This window comes from Hydractinia symbiolongicarpus, chromosome 3 (genome assembly GCF_029227915.1).
Source record: "Hydractinia symbiolongicarpus strain clone_291-10 chromosome 3, HSymV2.1, whole genome shotgun sequence".
Lineage (NCBI taxonomy): Eukaryota > Metazoa > Cnidaria > Hydrozoa > Anthoathecata > Hydractiniidae > Hydractinia > Hydractinia symbiolongicarpus.
The window spans coordinates 23,729,175-23,753,575 of NC_079877.1; the positions used below are offsets into that span (position 1 = coordinate 23,729,175).

Genomic DNA, 24,401 nt, shown 5'->3' on the forward strand with positions numbered 1-24,401 from the left:
TAGTTCAAGCAATATTGTAGTAAAAAAGAAGAAATAGGGATACAAGTGTAACTTTTTGCACAAATTTTTTTAAACGTTGTTACAAATGTATCATTTCTCCTGCTTTTCTTCAGTTTATTAGAATTTTTAGATTTATCCCATATGCATAACCTATGTAAAAATACATCAAAATGTTGCACTTCATTGTATTGGCAAACAAATTATGTAGTGTATATATTTATTTGCGAAGTTCTATATAATACATGAAAAAATCTTCCTATCTGTATCATATTCTAGCTGCAATTAAAACTTTTTAATGACTTCAATGTTACGCCACTATCTTTGTAAATACTGTTCCAAAGCTACATGTTCAATTATTAAATGGACAGCAAGTTATGTACATATTACTGAGTTGAGATTTAAGTAAAGTGCCTTGATGTATTTTGAGAAAAATAGGATATAACAGTAACCTTTTGCCAAAGTAACTTAAACTTTGTTCCATTTGTATATATACTCTGCTTCCTTATTACCCTCTGTTCATTTTCCTGCACACTGCAGCAATCCCTAACCTTTTATCTTGCAATTAAACAAACTTGGAACATGTAGAAACAAATGTCTCAAACTTGCATTTATAAATTATTATAGTTAAACAAAAGAATTATATTTTCTTCAAATACTTTGTTACATTGATATCCCTCCAATTCTGGATATCACACGTAAAAGACAACATTTTGTAATTAAAAATTACAAGAAATGCATGGATTAATCCTGTTTTTAAGACAACTGCTATAAAGTAGAAAAATTGGAGATAACAAAGTACACCTAAAAAACTTTAAGGTGCATGTTCCACCAGTATCCCTTGAATTTCTAGTCTTGAAAATCAGGTAAAATCTCTGTTATATCCAATGTATTGACATATAACTAATGACTAATACTTTTATGGTTCTCAAGAAATATCAGTTAGTATCTCTATTGAGTACTTAAAACATGTTTCACTAGTATCCCAAATATTTCTGCAAGATAACTACTCAGATATTTTGATTTACTGGGTTATTTAAGATAGGGATTTCACTGTTCCATAGCATCATTCTTCTTATCTTAGAGCTCCTTATATTTCTAAATGCAGAAATGAGTGAAACACAAAAATTCTTTAATCAGAGTACACTCTTAATGTCACACATTTTTTAAAATTGCTAACTTTCTAATGAACATGTCCTTTAGGTCTCAAACACAATAGGATCATTTTGACTCTGTCAGTCAAGGACAACTTCAAGGTATATAGGCTCTTCCTTGAAATATCCTCCGTTTACCTTTTCTGATCAACCATTGTAAATTTAAAAAAAATCCTAGACAATAAATCAAGTCATTCTGCCAATCCTTTTCTCTACCATCTTACAAGTTGTGAAATACTTTTTTAGTTTTAGTTTTGATATAATGTAAATACATATACATAATCAAAACTAAATAAATGTATATATCATCCATTTTTAAGCAATATCAATAGATTGATGTGCATATTTTACATGGCTACTATCCTCACAAATATTGAGGGATATGCCCTTTCTATTATTTCCAGGAGGGGTCATGGCTTAGATGGGGAGTTCTAGAGTATTTAATGCTCATTTTGAGCTACGCAGACCCAATTAAGGGCCACGCTCTAACAGACAACTCCCTGCAACATCCGACAGTCCACACAGTGTGCCATCTCCTCAATTTCCCTTACATGGCTTGGGTAAACCCAGTATTACGCGACATCGTGAAACGCATGTACATGTATAACATTACATTCGGGCGGTACTGTATAGAAATTTCTTTGGGTTGTGGAAAGAGTTACATAAAACAAAAAAATTGACTACTCAATGAACGAATGTCTTTCTAATTCCAATTTGTTTGTTTGGAAAACATGATGTGTTAATTGCCTGTCTTTTTTGTTAACATGTCTGCAATCACTTCAGCAATTCATGAGTGCCACATGAATTAAAAGGGCCGTAGCCCATTTATTATGAGAGACAAATACTATAAAAAGCATTTTAGACTATACTTTCAGATGCCCTTGATTACCTCTACTTCTTTTTTTCCTTTAGCATCTCAGTCCCACATAATATATAGTCTGTATTAACTTTTTCTAATACAACATAAGAAAATTTAATGTGACCAGAACAACAACAACATCAAAGTTTTTACTAATTTCTAATTTTTTGCAGTTATAATTTCAGGCATCTATCAAATGAGTAGTGTGTTTGAATTTCTTAGGCATATATATTATCTAGATAATTTTACTTAGTTTAAGATAAATATACAAGAAAAAGGTGAGAAAAATGTTTTTTGCAGCAACATGAACAACATATTGGTTTGGAATGCCCAATAAGAAGTATGATTTTTTTTACAATATATATAAAAAATTGGTATATATAATATTCCTTTACTATGAAAATTTTTCTTATGTAGCACGGCAGAATGGACATGCTTTAAATTTTAATTTTTTTTTTCAAAACTTAGCTTTCGAATCTGATATATAATGAAAGCAAAACAAAAAACGATAAAATCTGTATAAAAACTTTTGTTTTTCTGAGGCTTTATTAGTTTTTTAAAATTGTTTAAACTTTTACCACATTATAAATGCTGATCAGCATTTTATTCGCTATCATTAAATTGCAGATCTAATAAGGTTTGTGTCCTTATCAAAGAAACTTTTTACACATTAAAAAGCCTTTTATCAATGTGTCTAACAATCTTTAGTCTGACATATATGTTGTCTATAAAAAATACAATTTATATAAATTTACTACAGACATTCAACATTAGTAAGGAATATACATATTTTTTGTAACAAAAATCAGAATGTCTTAACCATCTTCTTAAAATGAACTGTAATACATATGTCTCACGCTCAGAACAAATTTTGTCTCTGATTTTGTATTTTGTAAAGGCTGAAAAAACAATTTTCAGATAATATTTTAATTAATGAAAGTCAATAGAAATGATAGCTCAGGGATCTAGCTTACTGGAATTATAAACAATTTTTTTCATGTGTGAGTTTCATTTCGTGTCAAAAAGGGGACCTGTCATGAAATTGTATTTTTTTCAAAAAATGTGTGTATAATAGCTGTAAGATTCATTAAAAGTCGTAAAAATGCCACAATGTACACTGAGCTTTGTAGAATGATAAAAAAATTATGCCCAAAGAATCTCAAGCAATCACTAGTTATAAAAAAATTTGTATGAGAAATTAGAAGAAAAACGATTATTTGTTTAGTTCACTCTTAGAATCTTATTTCCTGGAACATTCTGTTATAAACTTTTTTTAGTTCAGGGTGTGTAAATTGACAGTGTTAATCAGAATGCTTAAAACAAAATATCAGAGGTGCTGGAATATATTTTCACAAAAAAAACTTTATTTATTTATTTATTTATTTGGCCTAACATGATGTAATGACTAATAACAAGGGACAGGGATAAAGTTTTTTATTCAGAGATAAAAGTAAATGTGTCGTAATCAATTGCGTTTCACTTTCACTTTTTTGTATGCTTGAGATAGCATTCGCAATGAATCTTTGTTTTTGATAGGCGAAACCTCAGTGAAGACAATGGAGACATGGTGAACCTAAAGAAAGCTGCACTGAACATAACCTCAAGGTTTGGTCTCCTAAACACTCATCGACCTTTAGTGGTAGCTATTTCAGAAGAACGACAAGCTCATGAAACACTTCTAAAGTTAATCTTGACAAGGGTTAATGGTATGAATGTTTTACTTTGTGAAAACTGCTAGTTTCAGGCTAGAGAAATACTTACTATTTGTAATTGTATATGCATCCAAGTAATAATTAATGTGTTTATGCATTACCAAAGAATTATGACCTTTGGCAAGATTTAATCAGACAGTTCTCTTATTATCAGTCAATATTTTTTGGCGTAATTTAAAGGGGAAGTTAACCCAAAAATTATTTTTTGATATTTTGTATATATAGAACTAAAAGTCCACAACCTCAAGATTAGTAATTTCATTTCACACGTTTAGGAGGAAAATTATCCTTTCTCTTTAAATTTTTGACCACTTCAGAATATTGGTCCATAAAGAAAAAAAATATTTAGAATGAATAAACGCAAGTTCTAACTTTTATGCCTAATCATCCGCTCAACATCCATTTTCCATGCTATAGCATGGGTTGGACAGGTCGGCCAAATCAATCTCCTTATCTGCATAACATCTCTAATGCTATAAATACTTAGCCTGCTTCTTAGCTTATCTGAACTTTTTTTTTTACCTCATAACCATTTTCACATTACTCCTTCCTAAACGGTCAAGATCTTCCTGCTTCACTTCAAAGCAAATAACAAACTATCCTGCAAATAACAGTTCTTCAAGCACCCCCCTTTACTACCACCATATTACCTAAGCACCAAAGTAACTGAATGCCAGGTCTCAGCCTTCCTGAAAGATCATTGCACTTCTTATGTACACCCAATGTGTGACAAAATGAGTACTCACCAACTCCTTTCCTGAAAACTCCAACTACAAGGCCACGCTTAGTTTCAATGTTACTGTTCTTTTAGGTCTTAACTGAAGAAAAAAGTTTTTTTTTAAAAAAAATTGTTCAACTGACTTTTTAAAAGTTATCATAACTAACACAATGTGAACTCCACTTACTGTCTACCAAGCAGCTAGTAGAATGTTCTAATAGCATCAAAGTTTGGTGTACGTATTAAATGCTCATGTTATTCAAAGGTTGTAACAGTTTGAATAGATTTTGGCCAAAAAATGCTCTCAAAAATGCAAATTAGACAATAATTATTATCACTGTGTTCAATTTTATCTACAGCTGGAACATCCATTTTAAGATGGGCAAAAAGCGAAGAAAATCAAGAACTAAAAAATTCCATGTGCCGATTATATGACATCAATTTAATGTGGGCGCAAGTGCAGCGGGAATATGCAGAAAAGGTATGAACCATTGATAGTTTTGAATATTTTTGAAATATCGAATGACTGGTTGATGGCTAGGAAGGTAGATTTTTCTGTGAATTTTGTAGTTGCTTGAAACATTAATGTGTCTTCTGAATATATAGTTATATTTTAAACAAAAAAAAGAACAGAAAAATTCCAGTGAAAGATTATGCATTTTTGAACTTTATTTGGGAAAAAGAACTAATGTTTGGGTTAGGAAGAGCTTCTGATCACTGTATAATTTATACTGGCTAATATCCGACTTGCTAGTGCATGAATATACTGTTCCGTTTGTAGAGTAACGCGCTGGGAATGTCATTAAAAGAAATTCTTCAAGTCGAGGCTGGCTTGGATGCATTAAGAAAAAACTTAAAAGATGTTTCAGAAAAGAGAGAAAAACTGTCGAAATCTGTATGATTCGTTATTGTTGTTGTTTTTACCGGTTTGTTGTCCTTAAATGTCATATTACCGCGAGAAACCATGAGCGCAACATTGGTTTTTAGTTTCATTCTGTAATAGGAGGCAGCTGTGAAGACACATACTATCGTTTCGAAAATTCGTTTTTCTCTTTCTCAACAAAAAGAATTACTTTGCAGAAATTTGTAAGGGCTAAATATAAGCTAAGAAATGCTCCTTCTGTAAAACAAGGCTTACTGTATTCTGACAATCTAAATTACTCGGAAGAACTCATAAGTAAAAAATTTGTGGTTCTCGATGAATTAAGAATTTAAGACATGATTTTGTTACAATACCCGATTATTTGAGTTAACTTTTTTATAAAGTGGTTTTAAAAGCAAAGAAAGAAAATATTTCCAGGTAACAAAGTCATCCTCTCTCTGAATCTTCAACCTTAAATAGTAAAAAATTTTATCAAGAAATGGCGAAATATTGTGACGAAAAAAGCAATTAAACTTCTTTGAATAAATTCCATATTAAATTGTGCCGTCTGTTTTTCTCGTGCATTTAATTTTTGTAAACCCAGACTTGGCGGACATTTAGGCTTTGCGCATTTCTTTCTGGTAATATATAATTTATACGCCCATGTATTTGTTGTTATTTGAAATTAAGAGTTTATTAGAGGTATCACAACAATCAGGATTTAGTGACGCAAAAAATAACCAGGAAACTTAAAATCTTATTACCATGGGGTAATTTTCGCGAAGTTGAAAAGTCCTAATATTTCTCCAATTTCGCGAAAAAAGGATTAGAGGACATTTTTTTCTCAAATTATATCGTTTTTTCAAGGGTTTTTATGTATAGGAGACTGCTGATGCTAAAATTCTCAAATAAATTATATGGAGTTCAAGCTAAATTAGAAGAAAAAAATTAGCGTATATCGTTTTCCGGAAAAAAATCAAACTTTCGCGGAAATTGATTTTTGAGAACTTGGCGAATAGCGAGTTTCCCCGTAATTTTTGCCTCGGCTAATTTTCGCAAAATTGACCAAATTTTGCAAAATTCGAAAAACTTTAATTTCTGTGATTGCTTTCTTTTCGGCGTGGATGTGCATTGTTTCCTTTGTTGTAACCAGCAAGTTTCAAGCCTGTTTTATTGACACAGGACGATTGGATGAGAGTTTAATGGTGGTATTGTTCATTCCATAAAAGAATATTTTTTTCTTTTCTAGCATGGCGAAGCTTTGAAGAAGAAAGGCGATCATAATTCCTCACCAGTTGCTTCAGATGAACTTGAAAAGGTAAAACGGACTTATTGTGTTTACGGATTGTAGGTGAAGCGATACAATGTTAATGCAGTGTTTTCCAACAAATATTAATAAAATATTTTGTTTATTTGTTTTTTATTATTTTTCTTATGATTCTTATTATTTTTAGCTTATTGATGAAGAAGAGGAACTTACGTCTGAATTGGATGTCAAAAATATCAAGGCCGAGATTTTCAAAGTATTTTTTTATACATTTTATTCTTTTGCTTAGACTTGATGAAATGTTCCAGTGTTATGTGTAAGAAAAGAGAAGTTGCGAAAATAAATGAGATTAAAACTTTTACTCATGTAATTCAAGTAAAACCATTACCGTACGAAAGGGGTTGTCTTGAAATGTTTATATAAATGGACATATCAGCCTGTATTTTCAAAACTATAAGCATTCTTTTTATCAGAATGTAAATTTCGCCCCACCTAAGAAATTTTAGTTTTGAGCCTCGGATATATTCTTAAATTTAATCATTTTCTCAAAAGCTACAATGCTGCAGTATTAGACAAATATTGTATCCTTAAAATAAAGCGTGAGCCTCGCGTTATACAAGTTTATCCAGAAAATGGAAGAAAGTCTTCAGATAGTCCCTCAAATCCTGAATACCAATGTGATGCAATTTTTTGTTGACTATTTCAGAGCACTGGTATAAAGAAATCACTGACAACTGTGATGGATGCAAATTTAGAGTTAGCTCGCAAAATGCAGCTGATTTTTACGACAGCGAAATTAGTACTGGAAGAAATTCCAGACGTGCCCAGTCATTTAAAAGAAAGAAAAAATGGCGAACCGTTAAAAGGTATTCACCATTTCTGTTCTTTGTTATGACAATATGACGAAAATAATAAAGTTTGACGAAGTTGTAAACATATATATATTGAGGGCTGTTTGCAATTTTTGTTTTGTTATCCAAAGAACTCCACATAAAATGAATATTCAGCGCTTTATACAGCACGCTTTACTTCTCTCTTAGTGTCTCCCTTAGAAAATACTATTTTTTCACGTGAATTCGTTTTTGTGCTGTGCTACGTTAACTCTACTTCGCAGAAAAATTCTTTCCTTTAGGTAACTGATTCCTCTTTAATGCGCTTTGCTTTAAGGAGCACGGTTTTTGCTCTTTGCTTTAGAAAACGAAAGTGCAGACCTCGTTTCTGAGCTTGCTGCAAGTTTAAACATCCAAAGGTCACTTTCATCAACACAAAGCACCAGTGAAGATGGTGGTGGATCTGCTGTTTTCCATGTTGGTTTGCATGCACCTCATCATTCGAAACCGAATTCACCCAATACGCCCGAAACTGCGAAAAAACCAGTTTCGGCTTTCAAAAAGGTTATGACAAAGTTAGGATTGGAGAGACCATTGCCTGTTCCACCAAACTCGAAACATTCTCAATTTGTTGATGATGATTTACAGGGTTTTGTGATGGTGTCAAACATCCCGCCGCCCACGCAGTTACCTCCTCCCATACCTAGAAACGACTTTAGAAGGCGTAAGTATCACATGAACTCCTTTTCTGAATTCTAAGAAATGTTACAGCTTTGCTCTTTTCTACATTTTACGAATTACCACTATGAGTTGATTGATTTCGCAAATAATTTTTTTCGCGAAATTAAAAAAAAAATGCTTTTCGTAGAGATAAACTTTCACGAATCAGTCATGTTGAAATATTTCAGGAACCATTTTACAATTTTACCTTTAGGGCGTTATAGTAAAATAGCCTTTGCCTGTAAAGACATAAATTATTGTTGCATAAATTATTGTTGCGTAAATTATTGCGGTGCAAAATAATTTGTGTCGCAAAGTGAAACCTACCTTTGTGAACAGAAAAAATTAATGTCGAAAGTGGTAAAAAATAAAATTATGAAAGTTGTTTTTTCCCTTATTTTACTAAAAATAACGTTTGCGTTGTCAATTTTTACCGATTTTAACCCGTACCTATCGAAACGGTAAAAAATGCTGGGAGTGGTCATGAAAAACATTTTTATTAAATAAAAACGTCTAAAGATGTCGATATAACGTAATAAAATTGCAATAATTTATGTCTTAATATCATCAAATCAGTGGCAAAACGCACTAATTTATGTCGCTATAATTTATGTTTGCAAAAATCAAGAAGAGCAAGAGAATAAATTTTGGCGAATAAGTTTTTTTATTAATTTCGCCAAGATTTATTTTCGCAAAACCCGATATTCGCGAAAGTTACTCTTCTCGAGAATTATTCAACTTTAGGTGATTTTTTATGCACCTACAGGTAACACATTCTGACGACTTCGATGAGCTAATACGCAAATCACTGTTTGACCGGCACAATACGCGTTTTCACGTTGACTTTTTCTTCTAATATTACAGGATCCAAAAGTAATAACCTTCCGCTTCGGATGTACGCAAAGCCTTATGGTGCAGGCGACAAATTCAAAGACGATGCGATAGGACTGACCGACGACGGCGACGATACTGACGACTATATTGAACCACTTTCTGAATCGCCGTTCATGAATCGGATATATCGTTCGTCTTCTGATTCCAATTTAGCAAGCTCTACAATGTCGAGTTAGTTATATTCCTAAACACGTATCCTTTTATAAGCAACCAGGTTTACAAGCGACTGTACTAAAATCTACAAGATTGCTAAGCAAGTATTGTATGAGTAATATTAGGTGTAAGCAACAGTTTCAATTTGCGCGCAAATCAAAGGGTAGATGGCCTCAAAGGTTCCGTTTTCACAAAAATATTACGCTGGAATTTAGCATTGAATAAGACATTTGCGAGCGAATTCGTATAACTCATAGAAGAGTTTTCTTCTAAACCACCGATAAGAAACTTCTATCAATTTTGTGTCATCTTTAACAACTCAAGTACCAGCTCAAAGACAAGTTGCTAGTAAAAATTTTACGCACCTTAAATTATTTATAATTTTCTGGACACTGTTAGGTGTGAGCAGACCCTTCCTCAGCGTTTTATTATTTTGCTTATAAAGCGCTAACCAAACATGCAGAACATTCTAATGCCAGACATACAGAACATGTTTCTTATTCAATATTGCTTTTTTTGGACTTGTGTCAGGAAACAAACAAGAAAAATATTTTTTTATGATTTTTTTGTTTAAATTACAGTTAATGTTTTAATAAATCTTATTTTTGTTTCACTTGCACCCAAGCAAGTAAGTATTGGGAACTTTCATAACAAGAACTTGAGCTATCCGCACAACGTTGTCGATAACTTTTTATGAAAGTCATCATATATGAAAAGCGCGCTAAAAATTGATTAGGAAAAGTTAAATGAAAGCACCAACGTGAAATAAAATCAAAACAAATATGGCTTCTGTCAAAATCAGAAAAAAACGCAAAACTGACAAAGAAACTGACAACAAGCTGGTAAACACACACAACTTTGAAGAAAGAAAACCGTATCTTTTTGTCAGTGGTATTTCCATAGGACATTTCTTATGTTCTATCAACAACCTCAAATAGATTTTTTTTCTAGTCGAAGGAAAACAGTAACTTTGTTTTTGTGGATTTACCCCCGTCGTAGATGGCCCTCCATGCTTGTTTCGTAAGGTCATTAAGGGCAATGGGACATCAGTATTACTCAAACTAGTTAAACATATCAGCTGTCACGTGTTGCACGCTCCAGCACTCGATTAGTTTTAGTCCATTAGCAGTGAATCGCTTTTTATTTCCTTCCTGCATATTCAATTTCTTGTGTAAAAATAATGATCCTGAATTATTGTAATCTCGTCTCATTTTAGGCCATGGGTATTGTGAGCCGTGGGAATACTATGCTTCCCATGGTTTGAATGATGACTTTAAGCGCGAGAGATCAAACACTGATTATCCTGTTACTACACGGGATAGTAAACACGAATATGAGAGACCGTTCGAAATGAGTAAAGATGACACCACAAAGTACGGATATAGCCGGGCATACGATCATAAGAAACCGTCTGTGATGGAAGGAGAAATCTATAATGAACCCTTAGATTTTATTGGAGACAACTCATATGCTGATCTCCACCGTGGTGCTGACAAAAATAACGATGAGGATGAATTTTACAGCGTTCCTTACGACACATACAAAACGAGGCATGACCGAAACTCAAATAATCAAGGTGATGACCTCATCAACGAACCAAAGTATATGATACTTGAAAAAGAAAAGGAAACACAAAAAGAAGAAGAGGAAGAAGTATTCCAGAGTTTATATCAAAACCCAACTGAGGTGGCTAAAAAAATTGCGGAAAATCAACACGTGTCTAAAATTCTTTCGAAACCCGATGCATCTAATCATCATATAGTAATCGAGGCAAAGTCACCGATACCGGCACCGAGAGTAATAAACCGAGCTTCTTCTGTTGACGTCCCGGAAGTAAAGAATCAACCGGTTAGCAAGAAAATATCATGTCCAGTTGTACCTTCGAATTATGACCGAAAAGAAAACCCAAAAAAGAAATTACCCCCTAAACCGTTACCAAGACCGAGGTCTACATTCTATGAAGAGCCAGCACCTCTACTTGAAAATGAACCGATATCGAAAGTAAATGTTAAAGATATGGCGATCCAACTGAAAGGGAAAATCCGACCTGTAACCGTTGTTCCCACACTTACTCAAAACACTTTAAAATCTTCAGAATATGCAGCGTATAGAAACGATCTTCAATTTCCATAATTTTTCATGAGCTCGTGTCTGTGCCAACATTAAAAATCAACGTCTTTTTCACTGCATAAAAAACGTTTCAAACAGGCCTTTTAGAACCAAGCTCGTCCCCATTGCACCGTTTTGTAATTAAGTCTATTCCCAGTGCATTTTAAAATTTTGAAATCAACCTCGTTCCCAATGAATTTTTACATTTTAAAATCAAGCTCGTTCTCAGTGCACCGTTTTATAATTAAACTTGTTTCCAGTAAATTGTAACATTTTAAAATTAAACTCGTACCCAGTGCGCCATAAAATTTAAAATCAAGCTCTTTTCCAGTGCGCGAATAATGAGGTTTTCTTATGCTACGTTTTTAGTCTTTTTTTAGTCTTTTGTTTTGATAGGTCTTCTGTAAGCACATATAATAAATTAAATTATTTATTTTAAAAGCATATAAAATTTGTTATTATCACACTTGTAAATTATTATACTTTTCATTTTGAAGTGTCTAACCTTTATAGCTGCGACAGTTATGTTATTTTTAGCTTTTCATCTTCTTTACGATAATTTCGGTCAAAAGCGTAGAATGCTACAGTCGACTCTCCAATCATATAGCATATATTTATTAACACCAGAAATGACTAAAGTGGATGCCAACAGTGTTTAACAGCGATGCTGGTGCAACAAAAAAATAATTTTAAAAACATCTAAATTTCTTCCCTCTCTGCTTATTAGAAAAAAAAATCGTCAGTAAAGTTCATTTTGTTTTCACTATTTAGGAATCTTTGATTGTGGCTTTGCCGGTGCAATCACTTTTTTTCTTATAAATATAGTTTCCGCTTTATGCAGTGTCCGTTAATTAAGAGTCCAACCTCGAACCCAGGGCCTGTGGTGTTTTTAATATGAAGATGAGACATCTTCATAACGCTACAGGCCCGAGTTCGAGGTTGTTAAGACTCCACTTTAGCTATATTCATTTTGTCCTTTTAATCTCCATCAGGAAATGATCGCATCTCTTTAAATCTAGTTTTCCCACGTTATGAGTATTTTCGCCCTAATTTTGCTGCACAGTTTGTAAACTGTATGTATCCCTAAAATTCCAATTTTCGAGTCAATTACAACCCGGGAGAGCAATAAATATGTTAAATTTTCCTGTTTTTTTAACTACCAGTTCTGTTTATACACCTAACACTAAAGAATTATATTAAATAATATGTAACATATCAAACACGAAATAAGAATTTTGCTTTACATTTTGTAAAAATGTCTTAGTAAAAGAAAGAAATATTTCTGATAATTAATCGCATTTATTGTATTAATGCCTTTTTTGTTTCCTGAAGGGGAGTTGAGAGTTAGTTGTTTTTAATGCTTTCATGTTTTTGCGATTTAGTAGTTTTTTTAAAAAACGCAAAACAATTTTTGTATTACATGTGATTTTTATTAAGCAAGTGAAAATTCTAAATCAGGCTGCGATATGCTTTTGCAAAAAACGCCATCAGGCTTAGAGTATGCATGCGTTATGCTTATTAAATTGAAGATAAAACTGTGAGGCAAGTTCAAAAAAGGGGAAGAAATCGCAAAAACTTCGCAATAATATAATAATGTTTTCCTAAAAGTAAATCGATGGACGCGCTCATTAAAGGGGCACGGCCGGAGCGGACTGAGGCTCTCATTTAAGAAAATGCCGTATTCTTCTCTAAAGAAAAGTCGATATTGATTTTTTTATGTTTTCTGCATTCTCAATAAATATTTATCGCGTGTACAATATTCAAGATTTCTCAGCTTTTTCATCTTTGTGTAAAATAAGACCTTTCTCAATAAGATCCGGTATTTCAACAGCCATCCACGGTCCAAGCTAGAAAAACAAAAATAAACAATTACATTAACGATACTAGCTTTCAAGTCCCATAATTTTAGCGATTTTATCGAAATTTAGAGTTTTTTTACAACAATGGGCGCTTATTCGGACAACAAACGTTTATTAAGACTACTAGCTAAGAGTGGGCGTTGACCGTATTTACTTACGAATCAAAAATTGAACCCCCAAAACTATTGTTTTATTAACAAAGCATTTCACTGCACTGCAATAGACAATAAAAGGTGAGCTTAAAGAAAGCGTATAATGAAATTTCTTACTTAGCATAAAAAAAAATCCTTGCTTTTTTTTTTCGCAAACATTAACTTGGGCGAATTAAAGGGGGGAAATATGTTGATAAACCTTCGCAGCGAGCTTCTGCAATTAAAGTTACAGGCAGAAATAGGCCGTCGGAGCATTTACATAATGTTTTTTGCTAACAGATCATAGTAACTTCAATCGTTGACTTACCCCTAATGCCATCGCATGTGCAATACCAAATTTTGGCACATTTCTTGCCCATAACGGTTTAAAATGATCCGTTAAACAAATCTTTCCTCCTCTAGAAAAAATATGTAATGAGTACCATGCAACTACTTGTACACACACAGTCGTAACTGATACCATGCAAGTATTTTTACACACACAGTCGCAACTGATACCATGCAAGTACTTGCACAAACACAGTTAAAACTGGTACCATGCAACTACTTGTACACGCAGAGTTGCAAATAAAACCATACAACTACTTGGACACACAGTTGCAAATGGTACCACCCAACTATTTGACATTTTTCAACTATTTCATTTTTGTATAACCAGCATTTTTACCTGTACATTTTCGCTGTCTTTCCATCTAATTCTGGTATAGCAATTTCTGGAGCCGTGCTTGGATACGTCACAGGGATCTGCAGATATAATTAAAATAAACATTAACAAGAGTAAAGGAAAATTAGGAATTTCAGACTGCAATATTGTAGTTATTGGGACAAATGGGTTATTTTTTCAAAGGTGAAAAAGCCAGAAAATGTAAAATTCCATGTTATTTATTGGCCCCATGGTATGAAATAATGAGAACCTATTACTGTCAACAATCCTTTTGCCTGTACTTTTTCACTATTCCTTAAAGACATAAGATTGATGTCCCATACGTAGCAAAATGTCCAATACGTAACGTTTTTTAAGAAAAAAGACAAAAAGTGAGCTCTTTTTCACGCTTTTTCATAGTGACAACATGACTGTTATAATTGTTTATATCTAAACCAATTAAAGAATACTATTTATCTGACAAAGAATCTGAACCTCAACAAAACCTTGATTATGTAAGTATCTCAGACATGTGATGTTCAGTTAGAAAGTTTATATGTTCTGTAGGCCTTCTGTTTTGGTTTTGAGCATCGGCAGGAGCACCTTGCAGTAGAAATTGTCCCACATGTAACACAAACCTGTATTTTTATTTATCTTGGGATTTCTTGTAAACAATTTTTTTTACAAAATGTGCCCTAGGATCCCTTTAAGTGTTTTCAATTAAGTTTTTGAATAAAAACATTTGTTTAGAGGGATAAACTTCTAAAGTAAGAGCTGTTATGTATGGGACAAAATATTACTATACTTGGCGGGACTAGAGTACACAATATATTGATTTCTGGAATAGATCAAGGTGGAAGTCATTTAAATATTGAACACTTTATATCTGTAGAAAGTTTACCAGAAAAATGATGATTTAAAAAAAAATCTTTTTTTTTTCATTTTTTTTTTTTTTTTTTTGAAAAATTTAGGCAAAACTCTTGGAAACGACCCAAATCAAGAACAAAGGCAATTATTATTTTTTCCTGAATTCACAAAAGTTTGCAATTTTTTGCTTCGACCTGCAAAAATAACTTCTCATGAAATTTACCAAAGTCAGCCATTTTTTGTGAAATCAGAACCTGATTTTTGAAAAAAAAAATGAACTGATTAAATTGGACTGGAAGCTCACTAGAAGCTTGCATAAATGTAGTTGGTCAAGTTTTTTTCTTATTCTCAAAAATTCCAGCATAAAATTTGTAGACAACTGATTCCTTAAATAAGAAAAAAATTATTTAGTTAAATAGTAGTGACAGTAATATTATAAACAAATAAAAAGAGATTGACTAAACCACTACTCACATCAAACTCAAGATCAAACTCATATTTCATCAAGTTGTGCATATGCCAGCACTTTCCCCACCATCTAAAAATATATGCGTATACATAAGAAAAAGTCTAAATTCCATAAAGATTGGAATAGATACACATCGTACACTATATATATACACAACTTCTTAATTTTTTAAAAAAACTATATAATCCTGAAAAGAACTAAAAAAAATGTGTAAATATTTCATGCAAAATTATGCAAAAATAACTTCTTATTCTCTCACCTTGTCCCTTCTTTATTAGATTCCAGTCTAAACCAATCATTATCTTGTTCCTTGTTTGTGCTTACATACTTAATATAGAGATGAAAACAAGGCAATCATATATACATCAAAGCAAATCAAAATACGTAAAAATATTGAATTAAATTATTTAACCTAAAGTACTTAATAAACGGGATTGGCCAATTAAGACTGTTTAAAAAATAAAAAGATTCATATGTAGATAACTTTTTGATCTCTTTCATATGAAATCAACTTGTTTTTCACAAGAGGTAGACTCTATATATTAAAAATATTTGCATTTCATAAAATAAACTTTTTTGAATGAGTCTTGTCCCACGAAAATGAGTTTTTGCATGTATTAACATTCATGGATCACCAGAGGTTAACCTTGAAAATTTTATATGTAGCTAGCGAAAATTTATATGTAGCTAGACAAGTTTTATTATGACGTGTTTTGTTGTCCCCTTATTGTTTTAATTTCAAGACCAAAAGATGCTTCTATCTGCAAATAAAGTTTGGAATGGGCTGGTCCATGGTTTACTGCCTCCATTATTTTGCCTGTTGATTTGCATAAGAGGTCTGTGGATTATAAACAACACACGTCACAACGAAACTCATCCATTATGAAGTGGGGTGAGCATGCCAAGGCTGGATCCATCAAGCAACTCTTTTTTTTCTGCCTTTATAATGTTTTAGACACTGGTTAATGTTTGCCATTCTGCCACTTTATACAGTATATTTTCTTGTTTCTACTGTAAAAGTTTCTACTGTAAAGTTTTACCATGTTAATGTTTTACCCCATCTGAATAATATCGAGCATGCATGGAACAATTTCCCATAATAAAGCAACCACAAGAATTGGAACTTGCCTAGCTAACTTTTCCCTTCTTGCCAAAGCATAAAACTGAAACTGAAACACACGATTCTTGGCTGTAGTTATTTTTGTTACAAACATTAACTTCCACAATTGACAGACATCTTTTGCACATTGATAAACTCTTCCAAAGTGGCCCAAACTGACGCTCTTGGAAAACTAATAATGGGAATTTAACAAAAAATTTACCTTTATCAGTGATTGATATTCCTCCTTTAGTCTTGCAACCCACTGATCTCCATCACGAGGTCCAGCCTTCGTTTTAAGCTGTGGAATAGCAGCGACTGTTTTTTTCGTGGCTGCATCCACCATATTTGTTTTTAAAAACACGTTCTCCTTTGCGGAATTTTTTTCTATTTCCCTCCGTTACACAAGCCTGGTTTCTACGCTATTAAAACGCTCTGAAACACCAAGCAGGTTTTTTACCTTGGAAGATACTAAAATATATATATTAGTCAAATAAACTAAAAACAACAGTCATTGTCCAGCGTGGCTGTGAACAAATAAGTTGTCACAGATGCCCAAAGAAAATTTGTCGTGTGTTGTTAGTACTAAATACCAACCCGCTAATCAAATTATCAAAAAGGCAAAATGCTCAAGCGGTGTCGTGTGTGTCGAGCAAATCTCACAAAATTTTGCATATAAATAAAAGTTTGTAGATTGTAAACGCAAGTAGGTTAACAACGTCGACATTTACTATAACATAGAAAAAATAAAAGAATGTTGAGCAGGAAGTGAATGATCAGGCGGAAACCACCCCACCAAATATTCGATTAAGCTGTAAACATTCGAAACGTAAACTTGCGGAAACTTGTTTCAAAAGGAAATTGAGCAGAGAAAGAAACATGTCTGATGACGAAGATTTTCCTGAGGAAGAATTAAACCTTGGCGTAAGCAATGATTATTTTATTTTATTGAACTTTTAAAGCTTGGTATGTTTCTTGGATCCGAGTTAGGTAACATGCTTAAACATTTTCTGATCATCTTCAACAAAAATAACCAACATATTTGAATTCAGCATCAAAATTTACGGAAACATGCAAACTTTCAAGTTTATACACTAACTACAACTATCTTTTTAGTAAGGTAAACAATAAATATTCCATAAAAGAAATAACTAGCTACTTTAATCAACTGCAGCGAAAATGTTGCACTGCACAGTAAAACTTTTACAGCGCAACTAGGGATTATCTGAGAAATACAAATGCAAAACTAATAGTCAAGAAGATGAAAATACACTATCATCAGTAACACATCTTGTGGGACGACAGCAGTTGGTTAACATTGTATAAAATAAGAAACAACACCTAATGACCTCCAAAAGACAGGCTGGGAAGCGAAAGTTTCTTAAGACAGGAGGTAATGTTTTGCCGCTCGCTTTATAAAACGCGGAACAGCTTGTCACTGCACCAAAATTTAAATCCAACTAAATAACTTAACATCCTAAACTGACTGATTGTGGGGAAGTACCACACTCTTCATTTTTATTGATTTTCAAAAGTAGCTACTTTTATGTACCTTCGCTGTGTCCCCATGAACACTGGCCATAATCCACGATCTCGTTCCAGTGCTCCTTACCTGCTTTCGACATTTCAGCGTTTGTAGGATATTAGTTCCCTGTTTGTTGTGAACCCAGTTTCCTTTGTGTGACTGTTTTTGAACATGTTCAGAATAATTATATCATTGCTTAGATGATGTCTGACTATAATTAAATATTTTCTTTCCAGCATTACGAAGGCGAAAGAAATGAAAGCGACCAAAGACATGGATTTGGAAAAGCTTACTTTCCAAATGGTGACGTGTACGAAGGCGCGTATGAAAACGGAAAACGACATGGAAAAGTAAGTTATGTACATTAGTATTATTAAACCTCATATAAACTTCCAAGTTCTGTAGAGTGATGGATCAAATGGGACTTGAACCCACGGCCTTTCGCTTGCCGGGCGACTGCTCTGCCGACTACGTTATCAATCCTATGCTTTCTTTCTAGCACATATAGTGGAGGTATGACAAATAATTTATCTTCAGCATAGAAATTTTAAACTTTAAAAGTTCTCGTTACTTATCATACAAATCCTGGTTTGCTATCAACTTATCAAAATCTAATGGCAATATGTATTTTCCACATTTCAATGCTCTTTTAAACTGAGTTCTGGCAAAAATTAGTATTTCTTTGTCAAATGGTCTCTGATGACGAATTTGCAAAAACTTATTCAGCTGACAATTCCATTTAAAAGCGGGTTGCTTTCAACAGTTTGACTGCATAAGTAAGTAGGTCGGTGAACTTCTTTATCTATTCTCCACAGTTCCAGGGTGACCACTCCTCCTTAAATTTAATAACCTTAAAAAAGAAAATCTCCTTAAAAGTACTTGAATATACTTAAAAAAAACTTAAATTTTAGCTATTCTCCTTAATTTCTCCTTATTTCTTAATTTTTCTGATCGTAACTTTTTTGAAAATGTTTTAATGGATTGTTCATCACCAGAGAAATAAGGCATTTTTCTCTGTTACCTGAAATCCTATATTTTCTATCTTTCAGGGCATAATTTATATGTATATTTGTATAATATGTATAATAAATTTCCTTATCATAGAACATAGTATGTAACATTAAATATAGAGAACTAAAACTGGTTTTCTCCTTAATTAACCTTATTTTTTTATTTTTGTATTCTCGTTCGCAGCAAAATATCCTTAAAAAATGTAAATTTGTCTCTTTTATTCTCCTTAATATCCTTACTTTTATTCTCATCTTATTAGTGGTCACTCTGAGTTACGATTTAATAAATTCATCCATATCTGAACTACATGCGTTTTTCGTTTCTAGGGCTTGTACAAATTTGCAAATGGCTGTCGTTACGATGGTTCCTATTTATGGAATCGTCGTGATGGTGAAGGTGTAATGATTTTTCCGGATGGTTCTAAATACGAAGGTAATTCTACAGTCTGCGTATATCTCATTAATTAAAAAAGGACATTGGCATGTTAGTCTTCATTTTTCAATAGAAAAGTCGGCTATTGAAAGGTTAATTTAGTTTTGGTTAGTTTTAGGTTAATTTTTCATCCAAAAATTTTAATGTTTTTACCATTATACAGCGGAAATTACCTACTAGAGATTCCCCTGCGCATATATGCTACGTCCCCTATCGGCTAATTAATTCTATTTGCTGATGGTCTCATGCGCAAAGTTATGGCGAAAAACACTCAACATACTGGTACAGTGGAACCTCTCTAAAGCGCACATGGTCGAAAGCGTATATGGCGAACACTATTCCTTCCGGACTGATTTCAGGTCAAACTCTCACAAGAAAATCTCTATAAGACGGACAGTTATAAGGCAGACACTTCATACAAAAAACAGACAATTTTTTCCTACCAAATAAATTTTTCCTTGAAAAAGCTGTGTAAAGCGGACACATGAAAATAGAATTTCCCGCAGCCCTATTATTGACTAGGAAAGTCAAGACATGCTGTCATCAGTTACAAAAAAGTGAAGGATCTCCAAATAAAAAAAGAAGCAAATTTCAATCCGAGATTTCTTCGAGTAAAATATAAAATACAATGTATTTGTTAGTTAATATTTGTTTTTCTTTGTATAAGAGAGAAGAGCGTAAGAATAATACAAGTTCACATTTATCAAATTATGTCTCATTTTCTTGATTTAAAAGGAATAAAACAAAGAAAAACGCGTATATAAACAAAAAAAGTCATGTTTTCGGCAAAATTTTGCTCTGAAAGTGATTTTTGGACACAATAAAGCAGACACTTCTATAAGACGGACACTTTTTTTACACGAATGGTGTCCGCTTTAGAGAGATTCTACTGTATGATTAATTACATGATTGTTTCATGAGGAAGCTTGATCTCTTTACTGAAAAGGGAAAATATTTTTGCGGAATTAATTTTGAGTCAATATCGTGGAATTGAAATCTGCGTCATGAAACTACTCTGGCAATTTGCGAAAAAATATTCCGCGAAATTTGAGTTAACTTAGAACAATTGGGGAAAATACATTCTGCGACACTAAAGTACTTTAGATTTTCCCCAAATTAATGAGATCGAGGTTGGAATAATTTCACGGGTGGAATATTGATGACAAAATAATAATTTTCTTTTATCACGAAAATTTCTTCCCTGCTCAATAATATATCTCGCGAAATTTTTTTTCTTCCCTTGATTGGCGAAAATATCTTTCGCGAGAATCAACGTTTTCGCGAACACGAAAAATTTCTAGTGGCTGAAACTTTTTCTCTTTAGATAACACCTATACTGCCATAATGTTTTGTTTTAGGAAATTGGTCCGAAGATTGTCGTCATGGAAATGGAAAGTATTATTATGTCAATGGAGACACCTACGATGGAGAGTGGTCCAAAAATCTAAAAAATGGTCAAGGAACGTATACGGATAATCAAACCAATTCTGAAGTATGATAGTTGCTGTTCATTGAACCATGTCGCTATTTCCAATTTGACGAGTTTTTTACCATTTTGCAAAACTTAGCTTCCGCAGAAATTATTTTTGCGAAAATTTCTTTCCGCGAAAATTGTACTTTTTTCTATCGCTTACAAAATTATTTACTTTATCTAGGACTTTACCAATTGATATTTGAATTTCACGTCTTTAATTTATGTCTTCTATAAGCCCTTAAAAAACACTATAAATTGAGCTAAAAAGTGTCTTCAAGTTCCTTTTTCAGAAAATTCGCAAAATATTTAAATTTCCTAAATTTGCAAAAATTGATTTTTGCGAAAATTGTTATTTGAAAATCTGATTGAATATATATCATATATAATATAAGTCTTAAAATCAATCTTGTCGTATTTCTGAGATACTAGCTTAAGCATAGCAGGTCAACAATTCTGTTGTTAAAATGAAACTGCAAATTTTCCCCGCTAACAACTAGTCTACAATACGGACTAGTCTTAATGATTAATCGTAATTTGATTAATTAATTAATGATTAATCGTAATATTAGTAAACACATTTTCCTCATTAAAGAAACGCACCATTATCATTATACAAGAGTTTCAAAACATAATGACTGATCAGTATTATTTTTAAGTCAACTCAATACTCAAAATGCAATTTTTGTAACAACAATCACTGAATTCAGATGAAGTTGTACGTTTTTGTTGTAGACGAGAGGATTTTGGCATCATGGAAAACTACATGGTTTGGTAAAAATTACACTTGGTGACCACATTTATGAAGGGTCATATGACAAAACTGCGGTAAGTTTTACCGACTAAGTGTATTCCTTTCATATACCTACAATCCCTTATACAGTAAATTTCTCCTCCACATATTGACCATCCAAAAGCCATGCATGAAACGTAACTCTATTTCTCATTTTCGTTGCAATTTCTTACTGTGTTCACAAAACGTGGAGTGTACTTTAGCTAAGGCTGCAATTTCAAACATTTCCGCTTTAGACACATTAGTCACTTAAAACGAAAAAAGGCATTTTAAGTTAAAATATTTTCACGAAAACTAATTTCTACGAATTTCGCGAATTTAATCCATTACAAATTTGTCTGCACGAAAATTCCTGGACATATAAGTTCGCAAAAATTCAACATCAAGAAATGTTTAGGAAAGCATAAGGTAGCTACTTTTTCTTATCTTATTTTCTTATCTTTTTTAGTAAAATTTTCTTTTATAGTTAGTAAAGTTTATAGTCAGTCTGTGATATGAGCAAGTTGAATTAAAGCTATTTTATTTCAATAAATAGGCCTAAAAAATGACTAGTCGATTCGCGAAAATATGTTTTCGCTAAATATCTCAAAATGATCGATTCGCAAAAATTATTCTTGACGAAATGCATTTTTTCAAACCTGGCGAAAATAAGTATTGAGAATTAGCCCACTTATGGTGCATAAACCTATGGTCACATCTCTGTAATGTCTTACCTTTCAAGTCTTGTTGTACTAACTCCCCTCACATATTAGTGAATACATACACATATATTTTATCCATAATAAAACATGTCACAGATGATAAAAAACCCTTCTAAAATAACTTTTGCAATTTATCTTTCCTCTTTTTATGTTATTCAGATATCTGGTGAAGGGAAATTTATTTTTCCAAAAGGACACGTGGAACTTCTTGGAAGGTATGAAGTCACTGAAAAGGTTAGTACAGCTAGTCAGATAATTGTAGCGAACTCTATGTAGATTAGGGTGTTAATGTTAGAACGGGATGTTATCAAAGTTACTAGTCATTAAAAAGAACAGGATACAAACATAAAACATTGAAGTCGTTTTTAAAGTGAACCTACATGAACTTACCATTTCTTGAAAACGTTAAGTTAAACTTGGTACCTTTGAATGTCCTCATTATAGCAATGGTGTTATAACTACTTTTGTGTTTGCAGCCGTTTTATCAATTTTGCTTTCAACATTTTGAATATGTGTCAACACTATTTTTTTTATACATTTGCCTTGATTGTGCCTACGGATTTTTCTTGCGTCTGCGTGGTATAGGACATTGAAATATGGCAAAGATTATGTCAAAGTACCTTAAAACGCTGTCAAAACGGTCGTAAACAATCTGAAAATTAATGTGATGTGTTGATAGGGCCATTATGTTTTACGCATTACGTAGCACAATCTGAAAGGATGTATTATTAGTGTATTCCTTCAGATTTAAAATTTTTACTTAAGGTTGAGGAAATCAGTGAATTAGATGAAGAAGAACCAAAGAAGATTCGGATTTCGACTTGGATTACAGAACGCATGCAACCTATCTCGTTAACGTCATAAAATCTTCTAAATCAAGCCGTCCTGTGAAAGCTCTAGACCTGTAGACTCGAGTGAAATGGTTAAAATGTGTTAAAATTTGTATTTGAATGCAAAAGTGTTTTAAGAAAAGTTTATACATGGAAATTGTGTTTTCCTAAGTTTCAGTGTAATAATTTTTATTTATACAGCAAAAGTCTTACGTGAAAGTTGAGAAATTAAACGAGCTCTTTGTGCTGTATGGAGGCTTTGACTCGCGAAATCATATTGTTGGAATTGTTCATTATAATTTTTAAGATGCAATTGAGAAAATTATCTTTGTTTATAGAGGTTTATAGGAAATCAAAAAATTCAGATCTGGACCATGTCCAATTCTTAAGCACAAGCTTGCAGTATAAATTGTCTTTGAATGCATGCTACAATATTTGAACGCACGCTACAATTAATGAACGCACACTACGATCTTTGAACGCACACTACAATCTTTGAACGAACACTACGATCTTTGAACGCACGCTACGATCTTTGAACGAACACTAAAATCTTTGAACGCACGCTACTATCTTTGAACGAACACTAAAATCTTTGAACGCACGCTACGATCTTTGAACGAGTATGAATGGATGTAGTTTCCATATTAAGTCCTTTTGAGGTGCTACGAGTTTCTTTCAATTTTTCACTCCCTATAAGGTGCTGAAATACACCCCTGGGGGTTCTGTGAACTATCCTGGTACCCTTTAGGGTGCTACAAAACTCCTTTATCCTATTCTTTTTTTAGCACCCGTTAGGGTTTTTCCTAGAACCCTTAAAGTAGGTGCTATGATACACCTTATGGGTGTTATTCAATTTAGCACCCTCTAAGGTGCCATAGATCACCTCTGAAACTTTCAGTGAAGTAGGTGCTAGGAGGCGGGTAAAACTCCCATCACACCATGTCTAAAACTAAATCACATGGATATCGCTTATTTAAATTTATACCGGGTTTAAAATAAGTGACAAAAGGAACCCGGCGAAAGAGGTCCCGGCTCAAAAAAATTGCTAAAGAAGATGATGAATAACTCATTTAGAGGCTGAATTTTTTATTAGAATTAGTGAATTCGCAAAAAAGATATATTCTCCGCAGTTTTCCCCGTTACAGAAAAATTCAACTGTCTGTCTCGTTAAGCAAAGCTGGGAAACGTGTTTCTCGCATGCGATTACGTATTAACACATTGTATATCGCATGTGTCGATGCATCCTGCTCATCCATCTTGTTCCACTGCCT

The 24,401-nt window shown here is 32.9% G+C and overlaps 3 protein-coding genes across 4 annotated transcripts; 2 read left to right on the plus strand and 1 right to left on the minus strand.

The window, feature by feature from the left end:
• The first annotated feature begins 1,243 nt into the window (after positions 1 to 1,243).
• Positions 1,244 to 12,582, plus strand: LOC130636330 (uncharacterized). Of its 2 annotated transcripts, XM_057446008.1 has the most exons (10): positions 1,244 to 2,350; positions 3,547 to 3,716; positions 4,800 to 4,921; positions 5,222 to 5,335; positions 6,552 to 6,620; positions 6,757 to 6,825; positions 7,276 to 7,435; positions 7,764 to 8,123; positions 8,984 to 9,184; positions 10,383 to 12,582. In XM_057446008.1, the coding sequence occupies exons 1-10, from the start codon at positions 2,337 to 2,339 to the stop codon at positions 11,297 to 11,299; spliced, it is 2,196 nt and encodes a 731-aa protein (XP_057301991.1). In that variant the 5' UTR covers positions 1,244 to 2,336; the 3' UTR covers positions 11,300 to 12,582. The 2 variants fall into 2 exon arrangements, with proteins under 2 accessions (XP_057301991.1, XP_057301992.1); XM_057446009.1 differs by lacking the exon at positions 8,984 to 9,184.
• Positions 12,583 to 12,980: 398 nt separating this feature from the next.
• Positions 12,981 to 16,751, minus strand: LOC130636331 (ubiquitin-fold modifier-conjugating enzyme 1). The gene is made up of 6 exons (XM_057446010.1): positions 16,588 to 16,751; positions 15,525 to 15,592; positions 15,271 to 15,334; positions 13,954 to 14,030; positions 13,594 to 13,684; positions 12,981 to 13,122 (listed from the first exon to the last, which is right to left on the minus strand). Exons 1-6 carry the CDS (start codon positions 16,708 to 16,710, stop codon positions 13,036 to 13,038), a joined length of 510 nt encoding a protein of 169 aa, XP_057301993.1. The 5' UTR covers positions 16,711 to 16,751; the 3' UTR covers positions 12,981 to 13,035.
• A 492-nt stretch (positions 16,752 to 17,243) lies between these two features.
• Positions 17,244 to 23,284, plus strand: LOC130636967 (radial spoke head 1 homolog). Its single transcript, XM_057446820.1, has 5 exons — positions 17,244 to 17,288; positions 18,126 to 18,239; positions 19,227 to 19,332; positions 20,691 to 20,824; positions 21,539 to 23,284. The coding sequence occupies exons 1-5, from the start codon at positions 17,244 to 17,246 to the stop codon at positions 21,647 to 21,649; spliced, it is 510 nt and encodes a 169-aa protein (XP_057302803.1). The 3' UTR covers positions 21,650 to 23,284.
• The last annotated feature ends 1,117 nt before the right edge of the window (positions 23,285 to 24,401 follow it).